This window comes from Melanerpes formicivorus, unplaced genomic scaffold (genome assembly GCF_026170545.1).
Source record: "Melanerpes formicivorus ecotype bairdi unplaced genomic scaffold, bMelFor1.0.p_v2 SCAF_75, whole genome shotgun sequence".
Taxonomy (NCBI): Eukaryota; Metazoa; Chordata; class Aves; order Piciformes; family Picidae; genus Melanerpes; species Melanerpes formicivorus.
This window is the reverse complement of record NW_027142427.1, coordinates 3,098,169-3,117,684: the sequence shown is the minus strand read 5'-3', so window position 1 is coordinate 3,117,684 and position 19,516 is coordinate 3,098,169. Positions and strand designations below refer to the sequence as shown.

General features: G+C 47.9%; 1 protein-coding gene across 1 annotated transcript; it reads left to right on the top strand.

Moving 5' to 3' along the window:
- Positions 1-329: 329 nt before the first annotated feature.
- On the top strand, positions 330-11,738 carry LHX8 (LIM homeobox 8). The gene is made up of 9 exons (XM_068163833.1): positions 330-383; positions 1,062-1,227; positions 1,444-1,602; positions 4,400-4,521; positions 5,947-6,167; positions 6,584-6,687; positions 8,921-9,016; positions 10,043-10,226; positions 10,926-11,738. The coding sequence occupies exons 2-9, from the start codon at positions 1,147-1,149 to the stop codon at positions 11,000-11,002; spliced, it is 1,044 nt and encodes a 347-aa protein (XP_068019934.1). The 5' UTR covers positions 330-383; positions 1,062-1,146; the 3' UTR covers positions 11,003-11,738.
- Positions 11,739-19,516: the final 7,778 nt, after the last annotated feature.

The window sequence follows — 19,516 nt, the reverse complement described above, 5'->3', positions numbered from 1 at the left end:
TCCTGGGATGGGAAACAGTGATCATAATTGTTAGGGGGTGAAGAATAAGGAGCTTCCTCGTACAGCTTCCCAACAGCAAAATTTTCTTTTGCCCAAACTCACGTACCAGAGTTTCTAAATGCAGGGGCGATTCTCTTGCCTTGCTTTGCTTTACTCATAGACTCTGCAACGCGGCTCGCAGCTATCGTCAGGCGGAGCTGAAACCAAGGGTGGGGGCAAGATGGGGACACAACGACAGGTTTAATTGCAAACACCTGCCCGTTAAATATGTGCAGAGGCGCAGGCGCCCCGTTATTCACCTCACCTGCGGTGGACAGGCTGTGGTTCTACTTTCCTGTTCTGTGCACCAGTAATATTTGGGTGGAGGGAACTCTGCAGGCAAGGTCAGTAACCGTGGAAGTGTGCCAGCAGCCTACGGGCCTCTCTGCTGAAAGAACCGTTCTGGCTTCTCGCGGGCTGCGACCAGCAGCTCCTCGCACCCGATGTCCGCGGAGCCACCGAGACACCCGGGGTGATGAGCAGCGTCCGCGGTCTTTCGGGCTTGGTTTCAGAGTTGGAGTAACAGCATGACCCTTGGACAGCTCAGATGCTCCTTTTTAAGCTAAAGGAGAAAGGGTTTATGGCGCGCTGGCGGCGGCGGAGCAGAAGCCGCGGCTGGGCAGGGCCGGGAGCGGGGGAAACTGCTCAGTCTTTGAGGCTCGGCTGCGGGGAAAAACCTTTCCGGGCCACACGTTCCCTCGCTTTCCTCCCGTTTGCCTCCTCTGCTAACACAGAGATGTAACTCGAATCTTTGTTTAGACGGGAGCGGCGGGTGCACGCTGTGGCGAATTGTGAAGACAAACGGAGAAGGGGGGAGGAGGGGGGGGAAACCTCTGGGTTTTTTCGTTGCTGTGTTTTTTTTTTATTATTATTATTATTGTTGTTGTTGCTGGATTTTCCCCCCCGCCCCGAGCCCGGCGCGGAGATAACGACCCCGCCATGCTCAGAAGGCGGGTTCAGCGCAGGAGGTGAGGCCAGCGAGGCAGGTCCACCCCCTCCAAAACAAAACTTTTTTCCTGCAGGCGCAGAGAGCAGAGACCCGGCGCGGGGTGCCCGCAGCCGCCGCCCCGAGCCGCCCGCCGGGCGGGCATGCGGTAGGGCCGGGCCATGTATTGGAAGAGCGAGCCGATGTTCGTCTGCAGGCTGGAAGACAAGGACCTGCCCGCGCTCGGCGGCCCCGCGGAGAAGGTGCGCGCGGGGGGAGGGGGCGCGGTGCAGGTGCCCGGTGTTGGGCGGCGGCCGCTCCGCTGGCCTTGTGATTCTGCCGCTTCCCGCTCGACTCCAGCGGCCCCGCGGAGAAACGACGGCTCCCGCCGCCGTCCTCGGTGGGGCCCCGCAGGTGCCGGCGGAACGGTGATAGCCGGGATCGGGCGCTGACCGTGCTCTGCCGTGCGCTCCCCGCAGGCCAGCCCCGCCGCGGCCGACGAGGACTCCTGCCCTTCCTCCGCCGCCCTCTCGCCCTCTTCCTCGCCGCGGTCCATGGCCTCGGGCTCCGGCTGCGCCCCCGGCAAGTGCGTGTGCAGCAGCTGCGGCCTGGAGATCGTGGATAAGTACCTACTGAAGGTAAGAGCTGCCGTCGGGGTGGCTGAGAAGCGGTGAATAGCTGGGTTGCGCGGCTCCGAGGTGACTCACCTCTTGCACCCTCACCACCGGCGTCTCTCCTACCGCGGACCCTCTCTGGCCGCAGAGCGGGAGCATGTAGTGGGGTGCAGGAGGTTGCCTCTGAGACCTGGGCCTTGGGGAAACCCGAAACGCGCCTTCGGGTTCTGTCTGTGCTGGGATTTATTTTTGTTCCCTGCCCCGCTGGAGAGAGCGGGGAAGAAAACGGGTGGTCCGGAGTATGGGTAACGGCTGTGCCGTGCTTTGCATTCCCGGTGTGACCCGTTTGTTTGTTGGCTAAAATACATCCGATAGTGTGATGTCGGGGGTCTCGAAGCAAAAGGTGCCTCCTGGGAAACGAGAAAATAAGCAATTTTTGTAAAAGGTGGGCTAGCAGCGGCTGTGGAGGGAGCGAGCTGTGGCTGCGGAGAGGGTTTGCTGGCCTTAGCCTGCAGGAAGGAGTGAGAGCATTCAAAAACAAACAAACCCGTGTGACTTCAAACATAAAGCATTAGTGTGGTTGGAAGGGGGGCTATTTTCGTCCTGTATTTCAGCTGTTGAAATTATCCTGGATCAGGCTTTTCTTCTCTCTCCTTCCAAAAGTGAGACTAGACAACAGTGCTGGAAGTAGCTCAGTTCCATTAGATGAGGCCTTAAAGGAAGCCCTTTTACGTCCTGCAAAGTGCAGGTCGGTAACGCTGCTGAGGACAGCTCGGTGCTGTAGTTAAATCGTTTGCTTAGAGCTCGTTTGGAGTGAGGAGCTCCAAGGAAGGCGTGAACTTGGGCTGTTGTTATTTAGAGTAGGTGCAGGTGTGGGTAACTGCTGCAGACCTTTTGTTCTGATGAGTCCCAAGGCACCTTTGCGCCAGGGCTTGCACATCAGCGGCACAGTTGGGCTGGGAGCAGAGCTTACTCGAGCTCAGCTCTGCTCCTGTTACCTCTCATTGCATTTTGGTAGCTGATTGTGGCTGTCTCCTGTCTGAACAACTGGGATAACGTGGCTTGGAGCAAAGACCTCAAAATGATTTACTCTTAAGCTTAAATTCTTTTCTACTTCTTTCTGCACGACCAAAGAGAATATGAATTCCTGCTGGTGAACTGGAATCTGGCTGGTCAGCAATGGTTGTCTTCCAGCTTCAGCCCTATAAATAAGTAAGAATGTAGGCAGGTGACATCAAATGGGATGACTGTCATTGGTGCCCTGTTCTGTGGAAGAGCGTTAGCTTCCCAAGGGAAGCAGAACTCTGTGTGGCTGGGACATCAGCTTATGCTGTGCAGAGCTGGGTGCCAGCAGCCTGGCTGGGTGCTGTCTCCTGCGGCCTTCATTGGGGCTCCTAGCCGGGCCCTGGCACGGGCTGGGACTGTGGAGCAGGCTTGGGCTGGCCCAAGGGCCCCTGCCCTGCATCTGCCAGCAGCACAGTTTGGAGAAGTGCTTGGAAGGATCAGTTCGGTGACAGCTGCTATCAACAGTTTCACATTATATTGTGGTGTAAACGTGTCAGGGTAGAGGAGGATGGCTGCCAACAAGGGTGAGCGCTGGGAGAGTGTTGGGCAGCTGCAGACAGCAGCATTATAACCTGAAGAGTGACTGAAACGGGCAATTCCAGCAGGAGCATTGGAGTCAATACCTTGCTTTCATCAGAACGCTGCCAGACAAGCCACGGAGCAAGCCACATCCTGGATTATCTCAAATCTTCTGCTTTGCCATAGGCAATGCATGAGCTCTTTTGGGGGGAGATGAGAAATGTGAAAAGCCAAACACCGAAGAGAAAAGAAACCCAAACAAACAACCCCGGAAAACCAACCAAACACCACCACCACCACCTCCAACAATAAAAAAACCCCAAACAAAACCCTGAAAGGGGAATTTAAACTTAGTCACTGTTCCTTTTACAAGATTCCACTTACGCAGCATGAGATTATCCCAAAGGCTATCACTTAACTTTTATGGTCACTTAAGAGGTTACAAATTAAGTTGTTTTTAGCTGATGCACGAAGTCTGCACAACAACAACAAAAAAACCTCTTTCTAGGGAAGAAGCAATTACATTAATTGCACTCATTTTATTTGCCCCCAAAAACCTGTGAGTTTTCAAGCTGGCCGATTGCTGCTTTCCCTGGCTGCAGTTTTCGTCATGGCAGCTTCAAGAACCGACGAATTTCCTGTTAAAAGAGCTGCTGGTGTTTTGAAACTCCCAATCCCTTCACTGACTTAGCTTGTGCAGAAACCTGGCCAGTTGAGGTGTGCTCCATGGTGTGCTCCTATCTGAAAGAGAAATTTTTTTACATGTATTTTTTTTCCCCCCCTTCCAATACTGGAGTTTTAAAATTTCAAATCACTTTGCAAAGTTTGTCCTTTGTTAGGCAGGGCTTTTTTACAGACTAGGAAATAAGTCAGGGAGCTGCCTTCCAAGGTCATGCGAGGCCAAAACTCGCTCTGTTACTCCGAGGCTGTGAGAACAGAGCCGGGCACAAAATATCGACGCGGAACTTGAATCTCTTGCTTCCTCTTCTGGTGCTTTTAATTAGGAAGCCATGAAAGCTTATTCTGAAGGCTTCCATCAAATTAATTAACCCTTACTATGCATGCAGTTCTGCAGGAAAAAAAAATGCTTTGCCTCAGAGGTAAACTTTCTGTGATTCGTGGTGCGTGTAGTTTTCAGCCTTGTCTGCGCGGTTGGAAGGAAGAGGCGCTGTAAATGTGGGGTAGAGGGCTGGTGGCACAGGTGTTGAAGGGGTATTTGCCCCCCTGTGCTCTGCAGGTGAATGACCTCTGCTGGCACGTGCGCTGCCTGTCCTGCAGCGTTTGCAGAACCTCTCTGGGAAGGCACACCAGCTGCTACATCAAAGACAAAGACATCTTCTGCAAACTGGATTATTTCAGGTATGCCATGCAAGAATATCATTTCACTGGATAACAAGTTACGCTCGTTTGTTACTTTTTCCACTTCAGTTCAGATCCTTGGGGTTTGATTTGCTAATTTTATTGTCAGTAGTTACTCTGATAGTCAGGTTGCAAAGCTGTTGTACATGGAAAAACATAAATCCTTGGGTAACACTGAGTGGGAACACAAGGTGGAGTTGAGGCGATGCTCTGTTTGGATCAGTGCTCCACTGGTCTGAGATGGAAGGCATCACATGGAACTACAAAAGCAAACTCGGGACAAACCTGTCACCTTGGAGCCATGGCTTAGTTAATTGTGAGGTGTTGGGTGATAGGTTGGACTTGATGATCTCTGAGGACTTTTCCAATCTTATTGATTCTATGATCTTTAAAAGACGTTTTCAGCTGTTGCACATTTCTGTGGCCAGCGTCATTTAGAACAGAAACCGTTCCTCAAGGTTAAGGTCTAATCCTGCAAGGAAGAACGTTGTTTCTTCATTTGTCACTGAAAGTACTCAGGATTTGGTAATCCTCAGTCCAGAAAGCAGAAACAACTTTTGTTGTTAATTTTGATGCGATTGTTCCTCCTTCCCCAGAGCAAACTATTGATGAGGTTTAACTTTTACCCACGTAGCAAATGGATTATGTTCAGCGGGCTTGTTTTGACACTGCAAGAGAGGGAGGGAAGGGGCAGGCTGAGTACTGTGGATTTCTAGAAAAATTAAGTTTTGTGGGACTTAAATAATAAAAATCTTAAGAGCCTGCAGAACAAAAAGATTTTTCAGGACAAATTCTTATCTAAATAATGGGCAGATCTTGCTGGCTTGTTTACTCTTCAAAGAGAAATACTCTGCTGTGGTAATTTAATTACTTGCAGATACTTGAATGTCTTTTAAACTCATAATGCAGTGGTAATTAAGGAAATGATGATGAAGATACAGGTTTTCCCCCTTCTGCTGAAGGAGACAGAAGGGTTAGTGAAGGATGATGTAGCTAAATATGAGAATTCATACTGCTACTGGCGCAATGTAATCTATGTTTGAATAACTGCGAGACCTCTGAATGCCAAGTCAGCTGTTTCCAGCTCCCTCTCGCAGCTTTTTAAAGGGTAATGATCCTTATAAAAGGAAAGAGGCAGAGTTGTGAATTCTTGCAGTGATTAAGATGCTTCAGTTTTACTCTTTGCCTTATGATAAATACTAACTTCTGTAGTTTAGTAGGTGTCTTGCCTTAAGCTCTCGGGTATGTATAAGCTTGCTGATTTATTTTCTTCAGTAAAAACCCAGTTATGCTGTCCCCTCATCCCTTATGGTCTTCCTGGGGGTCTCCACTGCGCTGCCACATCCCAGTGGCCTCATCCTCCCAGAGTCCCCACCTGCCCAGAAGCTGGCTGGTGCCTTCACCCTTCTCTTGCTCTTGTTGTAGGCGGTATGGCACCCGCTGCGCCCGCTGCGGGAGGCACATCCACTCCACCGACTGGGTCCGGAGGGCGAAGGGAAACGTCTACCACTTGGCATGTTTTGCATGCTTCTCCTGCAAAAGACAGCTTTCCACTGGAGAGGAGTTTGCCTTGGTTGAAGAGAAAGTCCTCTGCAGAGTACACTATGACTGCATGTTGGACAACCTGAAGAGAGAGGTTGAAAACGGTAACGCACTCGTTTCAAGAGCTCCATTTGTGGGTTGCATTTAATTAAATTGTTGGGGTTTACTGCACCTTCCTTATTAAGAGGTAATTACTCAACTTTACTAAGGCTAGAAGCACTGGTTCTTGAATTAAAATGTGCAAATTATTTGCTGTTTTAATTTTTTTTCTTAAGTTTGTATAACTTGTTTTCTGTCCTAAGGAAAAGCAAGCAAGAGCATTCCTCACTTGAACAGGAGTAATTTGGAGTGTCAAGGGTGATGGTGCCAGATTGATTTAACTTTGACACAATATGGCATATTTTTACAGTTGAAATGCAGCTGGCCAAGTACTGTTGGTGGCTGTTGCAGGACAGTCTGGCTTGCCAGTAACATCCTTTTGAATGTCTAGCAGACAGTTGTTTTCTTTCTAACACCCCAGGTAATGGGATTAGCGTGGAAGGAGCGTTGCTAACAGAGCAAGATGTTAATCACCCAAAACCAGCAAAAAGAGCTCGGACCAGCTTCACAGCAGACCAACTCCAGGTAGTGGCTGTGCTAAAAGCTTGCATAGTTCAGGTTTGTGAAGGACAGAGGTGCTGAACTGGGAGGAAATTGGATGCATATGGGGGGGAAAGAATAAGCTTGCGTGCTCTGAAGTAGTTCATAAACTATCAAGACACAGCATGTTTCGTGAATTGTTTGTTAGCTCCAGCAGTTCAACATGAGATAGTTACTCTTGAAGCTTTTTACTTCCCTGGGGGCAGCCAGTAGTTCTGCAGAGTGGAAACAAAAAGGTGGTTCTGTTTTGATTGCTCGATGAAATTTATTTAATCAGGCATTTACATCACTGTGCCTGGTGAAGACAGAATATTTCTAGGGTTGTGTAATGTGAAGGGTTGCACTGGAGATGGGTGCCATGGACATGGTACTGTCTGTGACTCCAGGACATTAACAGGATGTAAATCAGAATTTCATTGCAATGCCTGCATCTGCTCTGCTTTCAGGGCTTCTTGTCTGCTTGTTGCCTTGGCAAGAGTTAGCTCTGGACTGCCTTAACTGTGAATTATTCCACCCTCTGCATCACCACTTTGCTTAAATTAGCTGTCTGAGGGAAAACACCGTGCCTAGGGCCAGCTCCCTGTGAAAGGGTAGTGGTGAGACTGGATCCAGAGGTTTCAACCTGCGGTGGGAAGGAAGCTTCAGCTTCCTACCTAATCCTGGCTACATATCCCTGCTTTCAGTTTATAAAATGCCTTTGAACTTCTGGTCACACATGGCCACTGCACCATTAGTGTTCTACTGTCTCAGCCTAGAGTTCTGGTTTGTTGGCCTGTGCTCATTTGTGGTGAGGGCAGTTGAGAAACTCGAGGTGTAACGTGAGGCATTGAAGCAGTGCTGCCTAACATGGTGTGTGGAATGTTAAGGTCTGGTTTGCTATCTCTGCCATGACTAGAGACTATGTTGTTAATGCAAAACAAGCACATTAGCAACACCTGACACTAGAAAGGGGCAGGGACTCTGGTCATCAAGCCTGAACTTCTGCAACAAAATGTTTTCCAGCAGTAGCTGAATGGGAGATAGGCTCAGACATGGGGGGGGGACTGTATTCAAGGCTTCTTGGTGTTATCTGTCACTGAAAGTCCCATGTTCCCCTCTCTTCTGTTTTAAATAGAATGTAGCCTACTTCAGTAGGTGTTTGAGATCTTAGGGCCTCTTGTTCTTTAATGACATTTGCTGTCTGCTCAACACCTCTGGATCTGTCCTTAATGCTGAGAGACTTTCCTTCCAGCAAGGGAGAAGGGAAAAGGTGACTGAGTGGCAGCAGGTAATAACACACCTCATGAAGTACTTGTACAAAAGGATGTCCCTGCTTTTGGATGTCATTTTGTGAAACAGCAGGAAAGTAAGTAGCTTCGGTGTTTCTGAGCATGGAGAGATGTAATCTGAATCTTTGAGGGTCAGGCCAGGCAAAATTTGCAGACCAGCAAGGGTCAAAATCCAGAAATGAGAAACTGCAGTTTACAAAATGTGCTGAAGGAACCTCGCAGAAATGCATGGGGTGTTACTGCCTTAAACAAGGTTAAACTCTTACAGGCTCTAGAACTGTTTGGAATGCAGGCCAAGTTGACACCTACTTCCTCCAAAAAGGAGTAATTCATATCCTAATGACAAGTGTTTACTCCAATTTTCTGTAGAAAGGTGAGTGTGCCCAGACAGTTGCACAGTGCACGTCAGCCTGGGTGAAGCCTCTGTGTTCCTTGGGTTGGTTAAAGGTAAATGAAGCACAAAGGCTGCCCAGCTGCCCCCATCCTCCACACAGCTGAACAGGGTTCAGTTGCTCCATATAAAGGGCTATAAATACATATAAATGGAGCAACTTATACAGCAGCTGTCAAGTTCAGAGGTGGCTCAGAGCTTATTCCTTCCTTACGCCGTGCTGTGGTCTGCTGCTACGGACATTTCCTTTATCAATCATCTTTGAATTGCTCTGCAGTGAAGTTTCTCCCACGGCCCTTATAAGAGAGCTGTCACGGAGCACCTCCATTTTTACTACAGCCAAGCAGAATTCATTTCTTTCATTTCTGGGGAGAAGTCTCAGTTGAGTTAAGCATAATAAAAGAGGGCTGTGTTTTGGCTTTGGGGGATTTAATTTTCTTCGTATTTCCTAAAGCCAGGCAAGCCTCAGGGTCAGTCCGAGAGGAGTCTCTAACGCTCTCAGATGCTGCTCTGGGGGCTGCACACACAGCACCTGCAATCACTTCTCTTGCCTTTGCAGGTTATGCAAGCACAGTTTGCTCAGGACAACAATCCAGATGCACAAACGCTTCAGAAGCTGGCAGAAAGGACGGGCCTGAGCAGGCGTGTTATACAGGTACCTGTGCTCAGTCACTTGGCTGAGAGTCTGGTAGTCATCCTTTGGAAATGCCTAATGACAGCTTCTCCATCTTGTCAATCTGAGATGGAAAACAGATCTCATCTGGCAGTTCTAACACAACCTCAGACAACATCCTTAGTCAGGGATAAGTCTAGAACAAACATGTTTAATTGGAAAACCCACCGTATTCCTCTTGCACTTTGTGTGGAGGATGAATAATGTTCCAGGAAGAAGGTTCTCATCCTAAAGAGTCACAGGCACTAAGCTCTTCTGGAGTCAGAAGATTGTTTGGTAGTCTGTTACTGAGACCTTGGAAAAGGGCTTGTGATAGGACACATTGGGAGCACACTGAGCATCTTGTGACTCGTTCTAAAGGGCAGACTTAACATAGCTCTGTGCCATCCAGATCTGGAACACGAACGTGGAATCTTTGCTTGAAGATGCCTCTCAGCAAACATCACATGCATAAAGTATCTAAGTTGTATATCTATGCTTATATTATATAACACCTCATAAAGCTTGCCATACCCTTGGCTCATTGGAGCCTGGAAGATTGATGGGATGTTTCTATAGAAACAAGGGATCTGGTATCTATGATCAAGCTTTTTTCTTTTAAAAGGAAAAGCCCAAAAAAAGGCAGCTGGCAGACTTCAGTGCGCAAGGTGAGCATCCTGGGAGAAGCCTGAGTCACTGTCAGCATTGTTCAGGCACAGAGCTGGCTGTGAGCTGTGCCAGGGCTGCAGGCACTGTGGTTCAGCCTGGCCCTGGAGCTGGGCAACCCCTCACCACGCCTGGCCTTTGTGAGCTGCTGGGCACCGCAGGAGCTTTCCTGGCCTGAGCATGCTTGTGTGAGGCACCATGCAGACTTAGAGTGGGCATTTCTTCATTTGGACTGTCAGGGCCCTGTTAATGGCTCAATTAACTGACTGCATGCAGCTGAAGGAATTCTGAGGGGGTTCATTATGCTAATGTGGAAGCAGAATGCAGTCTGTCAACATGATGTAAATGTTTCCCTCTTTCCAGGTGTGGTTTCAAAACTGCAGAGCACGCCATAAGAAACATGTTAGCCCTAATCACTCCTCTACTGCTCCTGTCACAGCAGTTCAACCCTCCAGGCTGTCTCCACCCATGCTAGAAGAAATGGCATACTCTGCATACGTACCCCAGGATGGGACTATGCTAACTGCTCTGCACAGCTACATGGACGGTAGGTAGAGCTGCTTTGCACAGCCAGGTAACATCACTGGCACCTGTTACAGAAGCTTTACACACTTCATAATTTCTAGTGATGTCTGAATCATGTGCTTGCTTTCCACACCTCAGTAAGTGTGCCTCTTGAAGCAGTAGCCCTTTGCTGTAACAGCATAGCTGAAGACCTGGGCTCAAGAGCACTTCTTGTGCTTTCTCCAGACTATCAATACCAGTGATGAGAAATCCCTGTTTAATAAGAGGCAATTTTAATGAAAGCTGTTTACCACCCCCTCCCTGGCTCTTACCCCAGCAGCTGTAGGTGTACCCAGTCCAGCAGCTTCACCAAAAACTTCAGCTCCCAGTGTGGCCCTAAGGGGAAGAGCCTGGTAGTCAGAAATGTATGGTTCAGTAGTCACTGTGTCTCTCTCTGACCCAGCAAGCAGAAGCTCTGGCCCATGTTTGTGTCTGGGAGGGACTGTGAAGGTTTTGTCAGGAAGTAGGCACTGGGACGTGTGTGACCTGAGCAACTTCTTTCTCCCAAGCAGGGGTATGAGGTGGGCTGTGGGTGGGAGCAGGGCTGCTGGGCTGGGGAGGGCAGTGTGCTGTGGCAGCTGGGACCACAGGCACTTGTTACTACTCAGGGGGGGGATTTTATAGCTTACAATCTGTTTCTGCCTCTGCTGAAGCTGACCACTGAATATTTCTGGTTTTGTAGCTCATTCACCTACAGCTCTCGGACTCCAGCCTTTGCTACCCCATTCAATGACACAACTGCCACTAAGTCACACCTAATTCCTTTCTGTCAGGGATATAAGCTATTAAGGATGTAACCTTAAGTCATTTATTGTGTATTAAACAAAACCACACCCTATCATTGGAGAGATAGTAATGTTAACTTTTTATTTAACATCCAAAGCCTTTTCAAGCTCCCTTTTTTTTGCTGCCCAGGTATGTAAGTATATTTAGCCTGCAAGACACTTTTATGGATTCTACATAAATAACTCTTCTGTTGTTTACAAGCCTTACTTTAAAAACCTTTTTTCGTTGGTTGTTTTTGTTTGGGTTGTTGGTTGGGTTGGGTTGGTTCTTTTTTTTTGTATTGTCTGGAAGTAGTCCACTCTAGTTCTGTGTGTTAATTTATTTGTCATCAAAAGAGCACTTTGCCTAAAAGAAAGGACTGACAATTGTGCAAAATGTTTACAATTCTGTGTGGAAATTGTAGTTTATCATTAGTTTGTATCTGTAAGTTATTGCTGGAAGTATTCCCTGTATTTGAGTTGTATACAGCCTCTATGTTAAAGCTTATTTCTGTGAGTTTACACTAAAAAAAAAAAGGGGGGTAAAAAAAAAGTTTGGGTTGCAGATATTTTCAAAAGGAACTGAATAAAGTTTGTGCTGTAGCATGCCAAGCAAAACCACCGCTGTTTGAACTGTGATCATTTTGTCAAGTGCTTGCCTTGAGTCTCCAGGTTTAAGAGGAGGAGGTTCCTGGACTACCTAAGTGCCCCACACCAGGCTTTCAGGACTGTTCTTACCTGTCTCACTGAAACACACCTTGAGTACTGTGTCCAGTTCTGGGCCCCTCAGTTTAAGAAGGACATTGAGACACTTGGAATGTGTCCAGAGAAGGGCAACGAGGCTGGTGAGAGGCCTTGAGCACAAGCCCTACGAGGAGAGGCTGAGGGAGCTGGGGTTGCCTAGCCGGGAGAAGAGGAGGCTCAGGGGAGACCTCATTGCTCTCCGAAGGGAGGTTGTAGCCAGGAGGGAGTTAGTCTCTTCTGTCAAGCAACCAGCACCAGAACAAGAGGAAACTCTCAAGCTGTACCAGGAAAAGTTTAAGCTCAAGGTGAGGAGAAAGTTCTTCACTGAGAGAGTCCTTTGCCATTGAAATGTGCTGCCCAGGGAGGTGGTGGAGTCACCATCCCTGGAGGTGTTCAAGAGGGGATTGGACGTGGCACTTGATACCCTGGTTTAGTCATGAGGTCTGTGGTGACAGGTTGGACTTGATGATCTTTGAGGTCTCTTCCAACCTTGGTGATTCTGTGAAATGCCCCAACAAAGCACTTCTCCAAAGCAAGCATACATGAAACAGTGCTGCTCCAGAGGCTGCACTGCTGGGGAAGGAAGGAAGGGTTGGATGTACAGGATAGGTCTTATTTTTTATAAACTCTGAAGTCAGCAGTTGGAGAACCTGAATTCCCATCTGCTTTAGCATTTCTGCTTTTTTACTACTTCAACTTCTGTTTTCTTAGGTGGTTCTAGCTTGTGATTTTTGTTAAGCAGGGTGGTAACTAGAAATGGAGACTCTTAAGCATCGCATATTAAAGTGAAATCTGGCTCAATGTTTTAACTGCTTTACTAAACAGCAGGTGAAGAGAGACTGGAATTCAGTCAAATGCACCAAAATCGACTGTGTTTTAGACTTAATTGCAAAGCATGTTTTGATACTCCAATTTGATGGACAAAAACTAGTGCATGCTGCCAGCTCAACCTATTCTGTCTTTACAGACTCATTTCCTTCAAAGATTTAAGATGCACACCTGAACTTGCATCAGAAGGAAATCTTCTGAAGGGATGTGTGGGTCCCTATCCTCTTTGTTGGCTGGGGGCTTTTGTTAATGTCTTGACTAAGTGTCTCTGATATTCTTAACTGTCCTGGTCTAACCATTTCACTGAGGCAGCGTTCACCTTGCCACCATAGGGAAGATGGTGGCTTTTGAGACTGTAACTTCACTGGCAAGCTCTGAATTATCCAGCTTCATGAATTAAACATTGGCACTGTTTCAAGTGCTACTCAGATGTCAGGGCTAATCTGAGCAGCATGAGCATTCTGTTGGCACTGCTGCAGTGGTTCCTTTGGGCTGCCATGTTCTGTTTCACAAAGCACTCTGAAGCCATGGGGCATTGTGGGACTTGACTGACTTGACATCCTATTCCAGCATACCTAGCTTCTTAGTCAAACCAGCCAGGGTGGAGTGCTGAACTCAGCATCTCATTTTTAGTGCCTAAGGTAGCTCCATCTAACTGCAAGATGGAAACCTGCACAGGGAGCAGGAGACAAGCTGGGTTTTATTCATTTGTTGGGTCTGATACGCAAGTTCCAGGACAACCTTACTGCTGAAGTGTTATGAGTTAAATGGTAAGTAATGCTAATTTAGACCTTAACATGACTTGGCAGCTTAAAATACTGCCCATTTCAAAATGTAACTTGACTTATATCACCTCCCTTTAAAGAAAAGTGTGTACTCATTTGAAGGACTAGCCAGCTTTGGGTTGCCTGAAACAAAGAAAGCTTAAGCTCATTTCTGAAACACCACCACCTCACTTCCAAAGTCAGGGCAGGACTAAAGGAAAGGGGAAGCAGTTTTCCCATTTCCCTATAAACTCTCCTGCTTCATAGCTACTTCTGCCACTTCAAATTTTTGTGTTACTGTTGTTGACCTTATTGCTCTCTACAACTACCTGAAGGGGGGTTGTAAACAGGCAGAGGTTGGTCTCTTCTCCCAGGCAGCCAGCACCAGAACAAGAGGACACAGTCTCAGGCTGCGCCAGGGGAATTTCAGGCTGGAGGTCAGGAGGAAGTTTTACACAGAGTGATTGCCCATTGGAATGGACTGCCCGGGGAGGTGGTGGAGTCGCCGTCACTGGAGGTGTTCAGGAGGAGACTTGACAGGGTGCTTGGTTACATGGGTTAGTTGATTAGGTGGTGTTGGGTGATAGGTTGGACGCGATGATCTTGAAGGTCTCTTCCAACCTGGTCTGGTCTATTCTATTCTATTCTATTCTATTCTATCTAACTGAAATTGCTTCTTTGTAACTCCTTCTCATTCTACATTGAATGGTCGTACAAATCGCTAACCAAGCTTTTTTTGGAACAAATTAAAACGATTTGCCATTAGTTTAAATGAAGATGAGAAGGGGAAAAAAAAGCCTGACTGGCTTAGTTAATTTCTGAAAGCTACAGCTTGGTGATGGGGATAAGCCTCGAGAATGGTGACCTCTAGGGACAAGAGAAAGACAGCACAAGATTAATATGGAAACACAAACTGCCTCCAAATTGGTAAGAAATTGATTATTTGTACATTTTAACCCTTCTGTTTCCTTGTAAAATAAAACAAACAGTTACTGAAAACCTTCCCCATCTGCTAGCTCTGTCTTTCACGTGTTCTTGGGCAGAACACAAGAGAACAATGTGCTGCAGCGGACACCTGCTGTGCCTTTTCCCTCGCCTTTAACGCCCAGCAATGCTACACAATGCTAACGTTAATTGGAGAGTGACATGCTGTGGTCTTGTGTAGCTTTCCTGTTTCAGGCAGAAAAGTTTTTCCTCTGGGTTACGAGAGGATGTCTTTGCAGGTAGAGGGAAGGGTTGAAATAATGCTCGCCCTGGTGCAAAGGCCAAGTTCAGAACATTTCTGAGTAAGGCGAGGGTTAAGCAGCCTCTCTGGAGGGTAAAACAAACACGGTGTGCTTTCATCATCAACCCCTTTCATTTGCAAAAGCAGTGATGGTTGTGATTGTGTCGAGCAGAAGGAGGCAGCCCCAAGCTCCCGCGGTCTTCACTTGCTGTGAAGACACCACTTTAAAGTTGTTTACGGGCTTTTTGCAGGAAGTCTGGTAGCAATAACTGTTATAGAAATGTGTGTTTGCTCTCCTGTGAGGAAGGGGACTGTTGTGAATTGATGTGCTGTGGGAACTGAAGGACTCCCTTGAGTGGTTCTTAGTTCTTCCATCGACGTTAAAACAGCCCCCTATCAAGTATTTTCTGCGTTCTGTTTTGAAGACATTGCACATGGTGAATAGTCCCCAAGAGAAAAATAAATCCTAATTCTTATCTGCATTCATCCTCTCTCCTGGCATCCAGCATTATCCCCAGCTGGCTGAGATCTTCCCCTGGACTATGTCAATGAATTGTCTGGTCTGCCTTTCTAAAAGGCTTGAAGAACTCAGCAAACAAACCTGTGCAGAGAGCCTTTGGAGAGCAAATCTTGAGCAAGTGGCTCAGAACAAACCCCACAAGGAAACGATACTGCAAGAAAAAGAGCCAAAAATTCATACCCACGTTAAATCTAACTCAGCCACTGAGCTATGCAGATGCACCTTCACCTCATCCTGTTCAGTTTCTCGCTCATAGGAATGGCAATGTGCAGAAGGTTTTGATGATGTGTGCGCAAAAAAAGCAACCCCTGGTAACACACTTTTGAAGCATCCAGTGGAATAAGGGCAAAGTCTTCACTTCTTTATGTCATACTTGTCATGATGTCAGCTCAGGAAGAGATGTCACCACTCAGCACCAAGAGCCACTGAAATCAAACACACAAGCTCTGCTGTTTCAAGCTCCAGTGACCCAGAGCTGATTGTACTGATTTATTACACCATTTTGGACTGCTGTTAGTGATAGAATAGAATAGAATAGACCAGACCAGACCAGGTTGGAAAAGACCTTCAAGATCATTGAGTCCAACCTATTGTCCAACCCAGGTAATCAACTAAACCATGGCACCAAACACCCCATCAAATCTCCTCCTAAACACCCTTAATGATGGTGACTCCACCACCTCCCCGGGCAGCCCATTCCAATGGGCAATCACTCTCTCTGTGTAGAATTTCTTCCTAACCTCCAACCTAAACTTCCCCTGGCACAGCTTGAGACTGTGTCCTCTTGTTCTGGTGCTGGTTGCCTGGGAGAAGAGACCAACTCCCTCCTGGCTACAACCTCCCTTCAGGTAGTTGTAGAGAGCAATAAGGTCTGCCCTGAGCTTCCTCTTCTCCAGGCTAAGCAACCCCAGCTCCCTCAGCCTCTCCTCACAGGGCTGTGTTCCAAACCCCTCATCAACTTTGTTGCCCTTCTCTGGGCATGTTCCAGCAACTCAACATCTTTCTAAACTGAGGGGCTCAGAACTTCTCACAAAGTAACCCACTTGTGAGCTTAATAATGCCAGTATGCTGCTGCTGCTTAAGTGCTCAGCCTTTCTGTGAGAAACCAGAACTGCAGCCACCAAATAACAGATAAATAAAAAAGGGGGGAAATTAAAAATAAACGAAACCCAAACCAAACACACAACTAAACAAACACCAAACACACACACACAAAACAATACAAGAAAATAACCACAAACCCACTTCTGACATATAATTTAGAGCAAGTTAAGCACACAACATTCTCCTCAGACTGCTTTGATTCTTTTGCACTCTTGGGCTCTTTCAGCCTCTGAAATGAAACCAGCTCGCTCACAGAGCCCAGCCAAAGCGACAGGAATGAGAACTGTAGAGCTGATGAAAGGTGATTCACGACAGGAAATTGAGTTGGTCAGATGTATTGAGGATGATGGCAACCAGAAACTGCACTAGGAAGCTCTGCATAAAGCAGTGCCTTCTTTTCCCTCTCGCAGCCCTCTGCAGATGTGTTGTTTCTCAGGTAGCATGCCGGCTCCAAGAAGAACGTGCACTACCAGCAATGTTCTCTGCAGAATCAAACTGCGACAGCATCACAGGTGATGCACATTGATCACAGCATCAGAATAGGCCAGCACCTAGCACAGGCCAAGCCAAGAGGAGAACCATTCTCACTCTGTGTTTATGACCAAGGTCTGCTTCCTTAGATCCGTTTTGAAATCATTTCCTCCCTCAGTAGAAACTTCAGCCAGACCACACCATGACCACTGCTCTGTCCCAGCATAATAACTACGGCACAAGTATGACTGATGGTGCCAGAGCAGAGGGCAAGGGGGCTGCTTCTCCCCCTGCCCTCTGCAGCAGTAGCTGACCAGGGTGAGGAGTCTTCCTGAAGCCAGGGGCACAGCAACCAGGCACTTCCCAAACAGATCTGTCCACTGCAAACAAGCGGCCATGCTGCATCCTTGAGTGGTGACAGGGACACACACAGGGTGTGACAGACCCCTCAGGGAACCAGAATGAGCAAACCTTGCAAAAGAAGCAGGACCCCAGAAGAGGCTGGAGCTCAGGTTGCTGGTAGGAACCCTCAGGCTAGGGTCCAAATTCATCTGGAGGGGGATTAACGTTTCTGTGGCATGCAGCCAGCGCTGGATTTAAATGTAATAGGAACAACAAGAAAGCCATGTGAGATATAAACCACACAGGTCTGAAAGCACATGTAAGAGGAGGCAAGAAAGCAATTCTGTTAGCAAGCCTGACATTTCCTGAAGGACAACAAGAGCACTTATAGCTGTAGTCAGGCCCAACAGACCATGTGTGTTGTTAAAAGGAGATACTGAGGTGCTTTAAAAACAAATAATCCAGATTTAATTAAAACAACTGTGTATATAGGAGACACATAGGAACGGCCCTCTATGCTCCAAAGCCTCCTTACAATAGATTTCATATTAGAGAGTGTCTTCCAGCAGCTGGGCACACCAGATAGAGGCTGCAGGGCTACACATGACCACCTGAATCTCAACGATGCCATCGTGCTTTAACACACACACACACACTCACACCCACACACATACACAGTGCTCCACTGGTGGAGTTTGTGGCCATGGTCAGAACTGAGCAGTGCAGAGATGCTCCACCAAACACAGAGCACACAGGCTTTGTTTGCCAAATTGGCCTCTGATCAAACATGAAAAAAAATCAGACAGATTCCTAATAGAGTCATAGAATTGCTTGGGCTGGAAAAGACTTCAAAGATCGAGTCCAGCCACCATAGCCATTAAACCATGTCCCCAGGTGTCATATCCACACAGTTCTTGAACATATCCAGGGACGGGGACTCCACCACCTCCCTGGGCAGCCTGTTCCAATTCCTGACCACTCCTGCAGGAAACTCTTCTTAATCTCCAAACTGAACATCTCTGGCACAATTTCAGGCCATTTCCTCTCACTCTATCACCTGATACTAGGGAGAAGAGACCAACACCTACCTCACTCCAGCCTCCTTTCTGGGAGTTGTGGAGAACCAGAAGTTCTTCCCTCAGCCTCCTTTTCTCCAGGCTGAACAACCCCAGGTCCATCAGCTGCTCTTCACCAGATCTGTTCTCCAGACCCTTCACCATCTTCATTGCCCTTCTCTGGATATGCTCCAGCTCCTCAGTGTCCTTCTTGGGGTGAGGGGCCCAAAATGAAACTCAGGATTTGAGGTGTGGCCTCACCAGTGCCATCAGCCAGTTCTTAACCCAGCAAAGTGTCCACCCATCCAAGCCATGGGCAGACAGTTTCTCCAGGAGGATGCTGTGGAAACTGGTGTCAAAGACTTTATTGAAGTCCAGATGAACAGCATCCAAAGCCTTTCATTATCCACTGAGTGAGTCACCTTGTAGAAAGAGATTGGGTTAGTTAAGCAAGAACTGCCCTTCATGAACCCATCCTGACTGGGCCTGATCACCCCCTTGTTGTTCTGCATGTGCTGCACAGTGGCACTCAAGATGACCTGCACCATGACCTTCCCTGCTACAGACTAATAGGCCTGGGGTTCCCTGGGTCCTCCTGGCCCTTCTTGTAGATGGGCATCACACTTGCTAATCTCCAGTCAATTAGATTCTCCCCACATAGCCAGGACTGCTATGTGATGAAAAGTGGCTGGGTGAATGCTTCCAGCAGCTCCCTCAGCACCTTCGGATGTTTGCCACCTGGCCCTATGTGTGTCAGAGGTGCAGCAGGTTGCTGACCACCTCCTGTTGGACTATGGGCTCTTCATTCTGCTCCCCAGCCTTATCTTCCAGCTCAGGGGGCTGGGCATTCAGTGAACAACAGAGATGGATTTGGCATCTCTGGTGAGGAGAGTTCAAAGCAGGCTCACCCAAAGCCTGGTTTAGCATTAGTGGTTCATTAGTAGTTTAGGGAAGTCATTGTGCCCCTGTACTCTGCATTGGTTAGGCCACACCTTGAGTCCTGTGTCCAGTTCTGGGCCCCTCAGTTTAAGAAGGACATCGAGACACTTGAACGTGTCCAGAGAAGGGCAACAAGGCTGGGGAGAGGCCTTGAACACAAGCCCTATGAGGAGAGGCTGAGGGAGCTGGGATTGTTTAGCCTGGAGAAGAGGAGGCTGAGGGGTGACCTCATTGCCCTCTACAACTACCTGAAAGGTGGTTGTAGCTGGGAAGGGCTTGGCCTCTTCTCCCAGGCAACCAGCACCAGAACAAGGGGACACAGTCTCAAGCTGTGCCAGGGGAGGTTTAGACTCGAGGTGAGGAGGAAGTTCTTCACCGAGAGAGTTGTTCATCATTGGAATGTGCTGCCCAGGGAGGTGGTGGAGTCACCATCCCTGGAGGTGTTCAAGAGGAGATTGGATGTGGCACTTGGTGCCATGGTCTAGTCATGGGGTCTGTGGTGACAGGTTGGACTCAA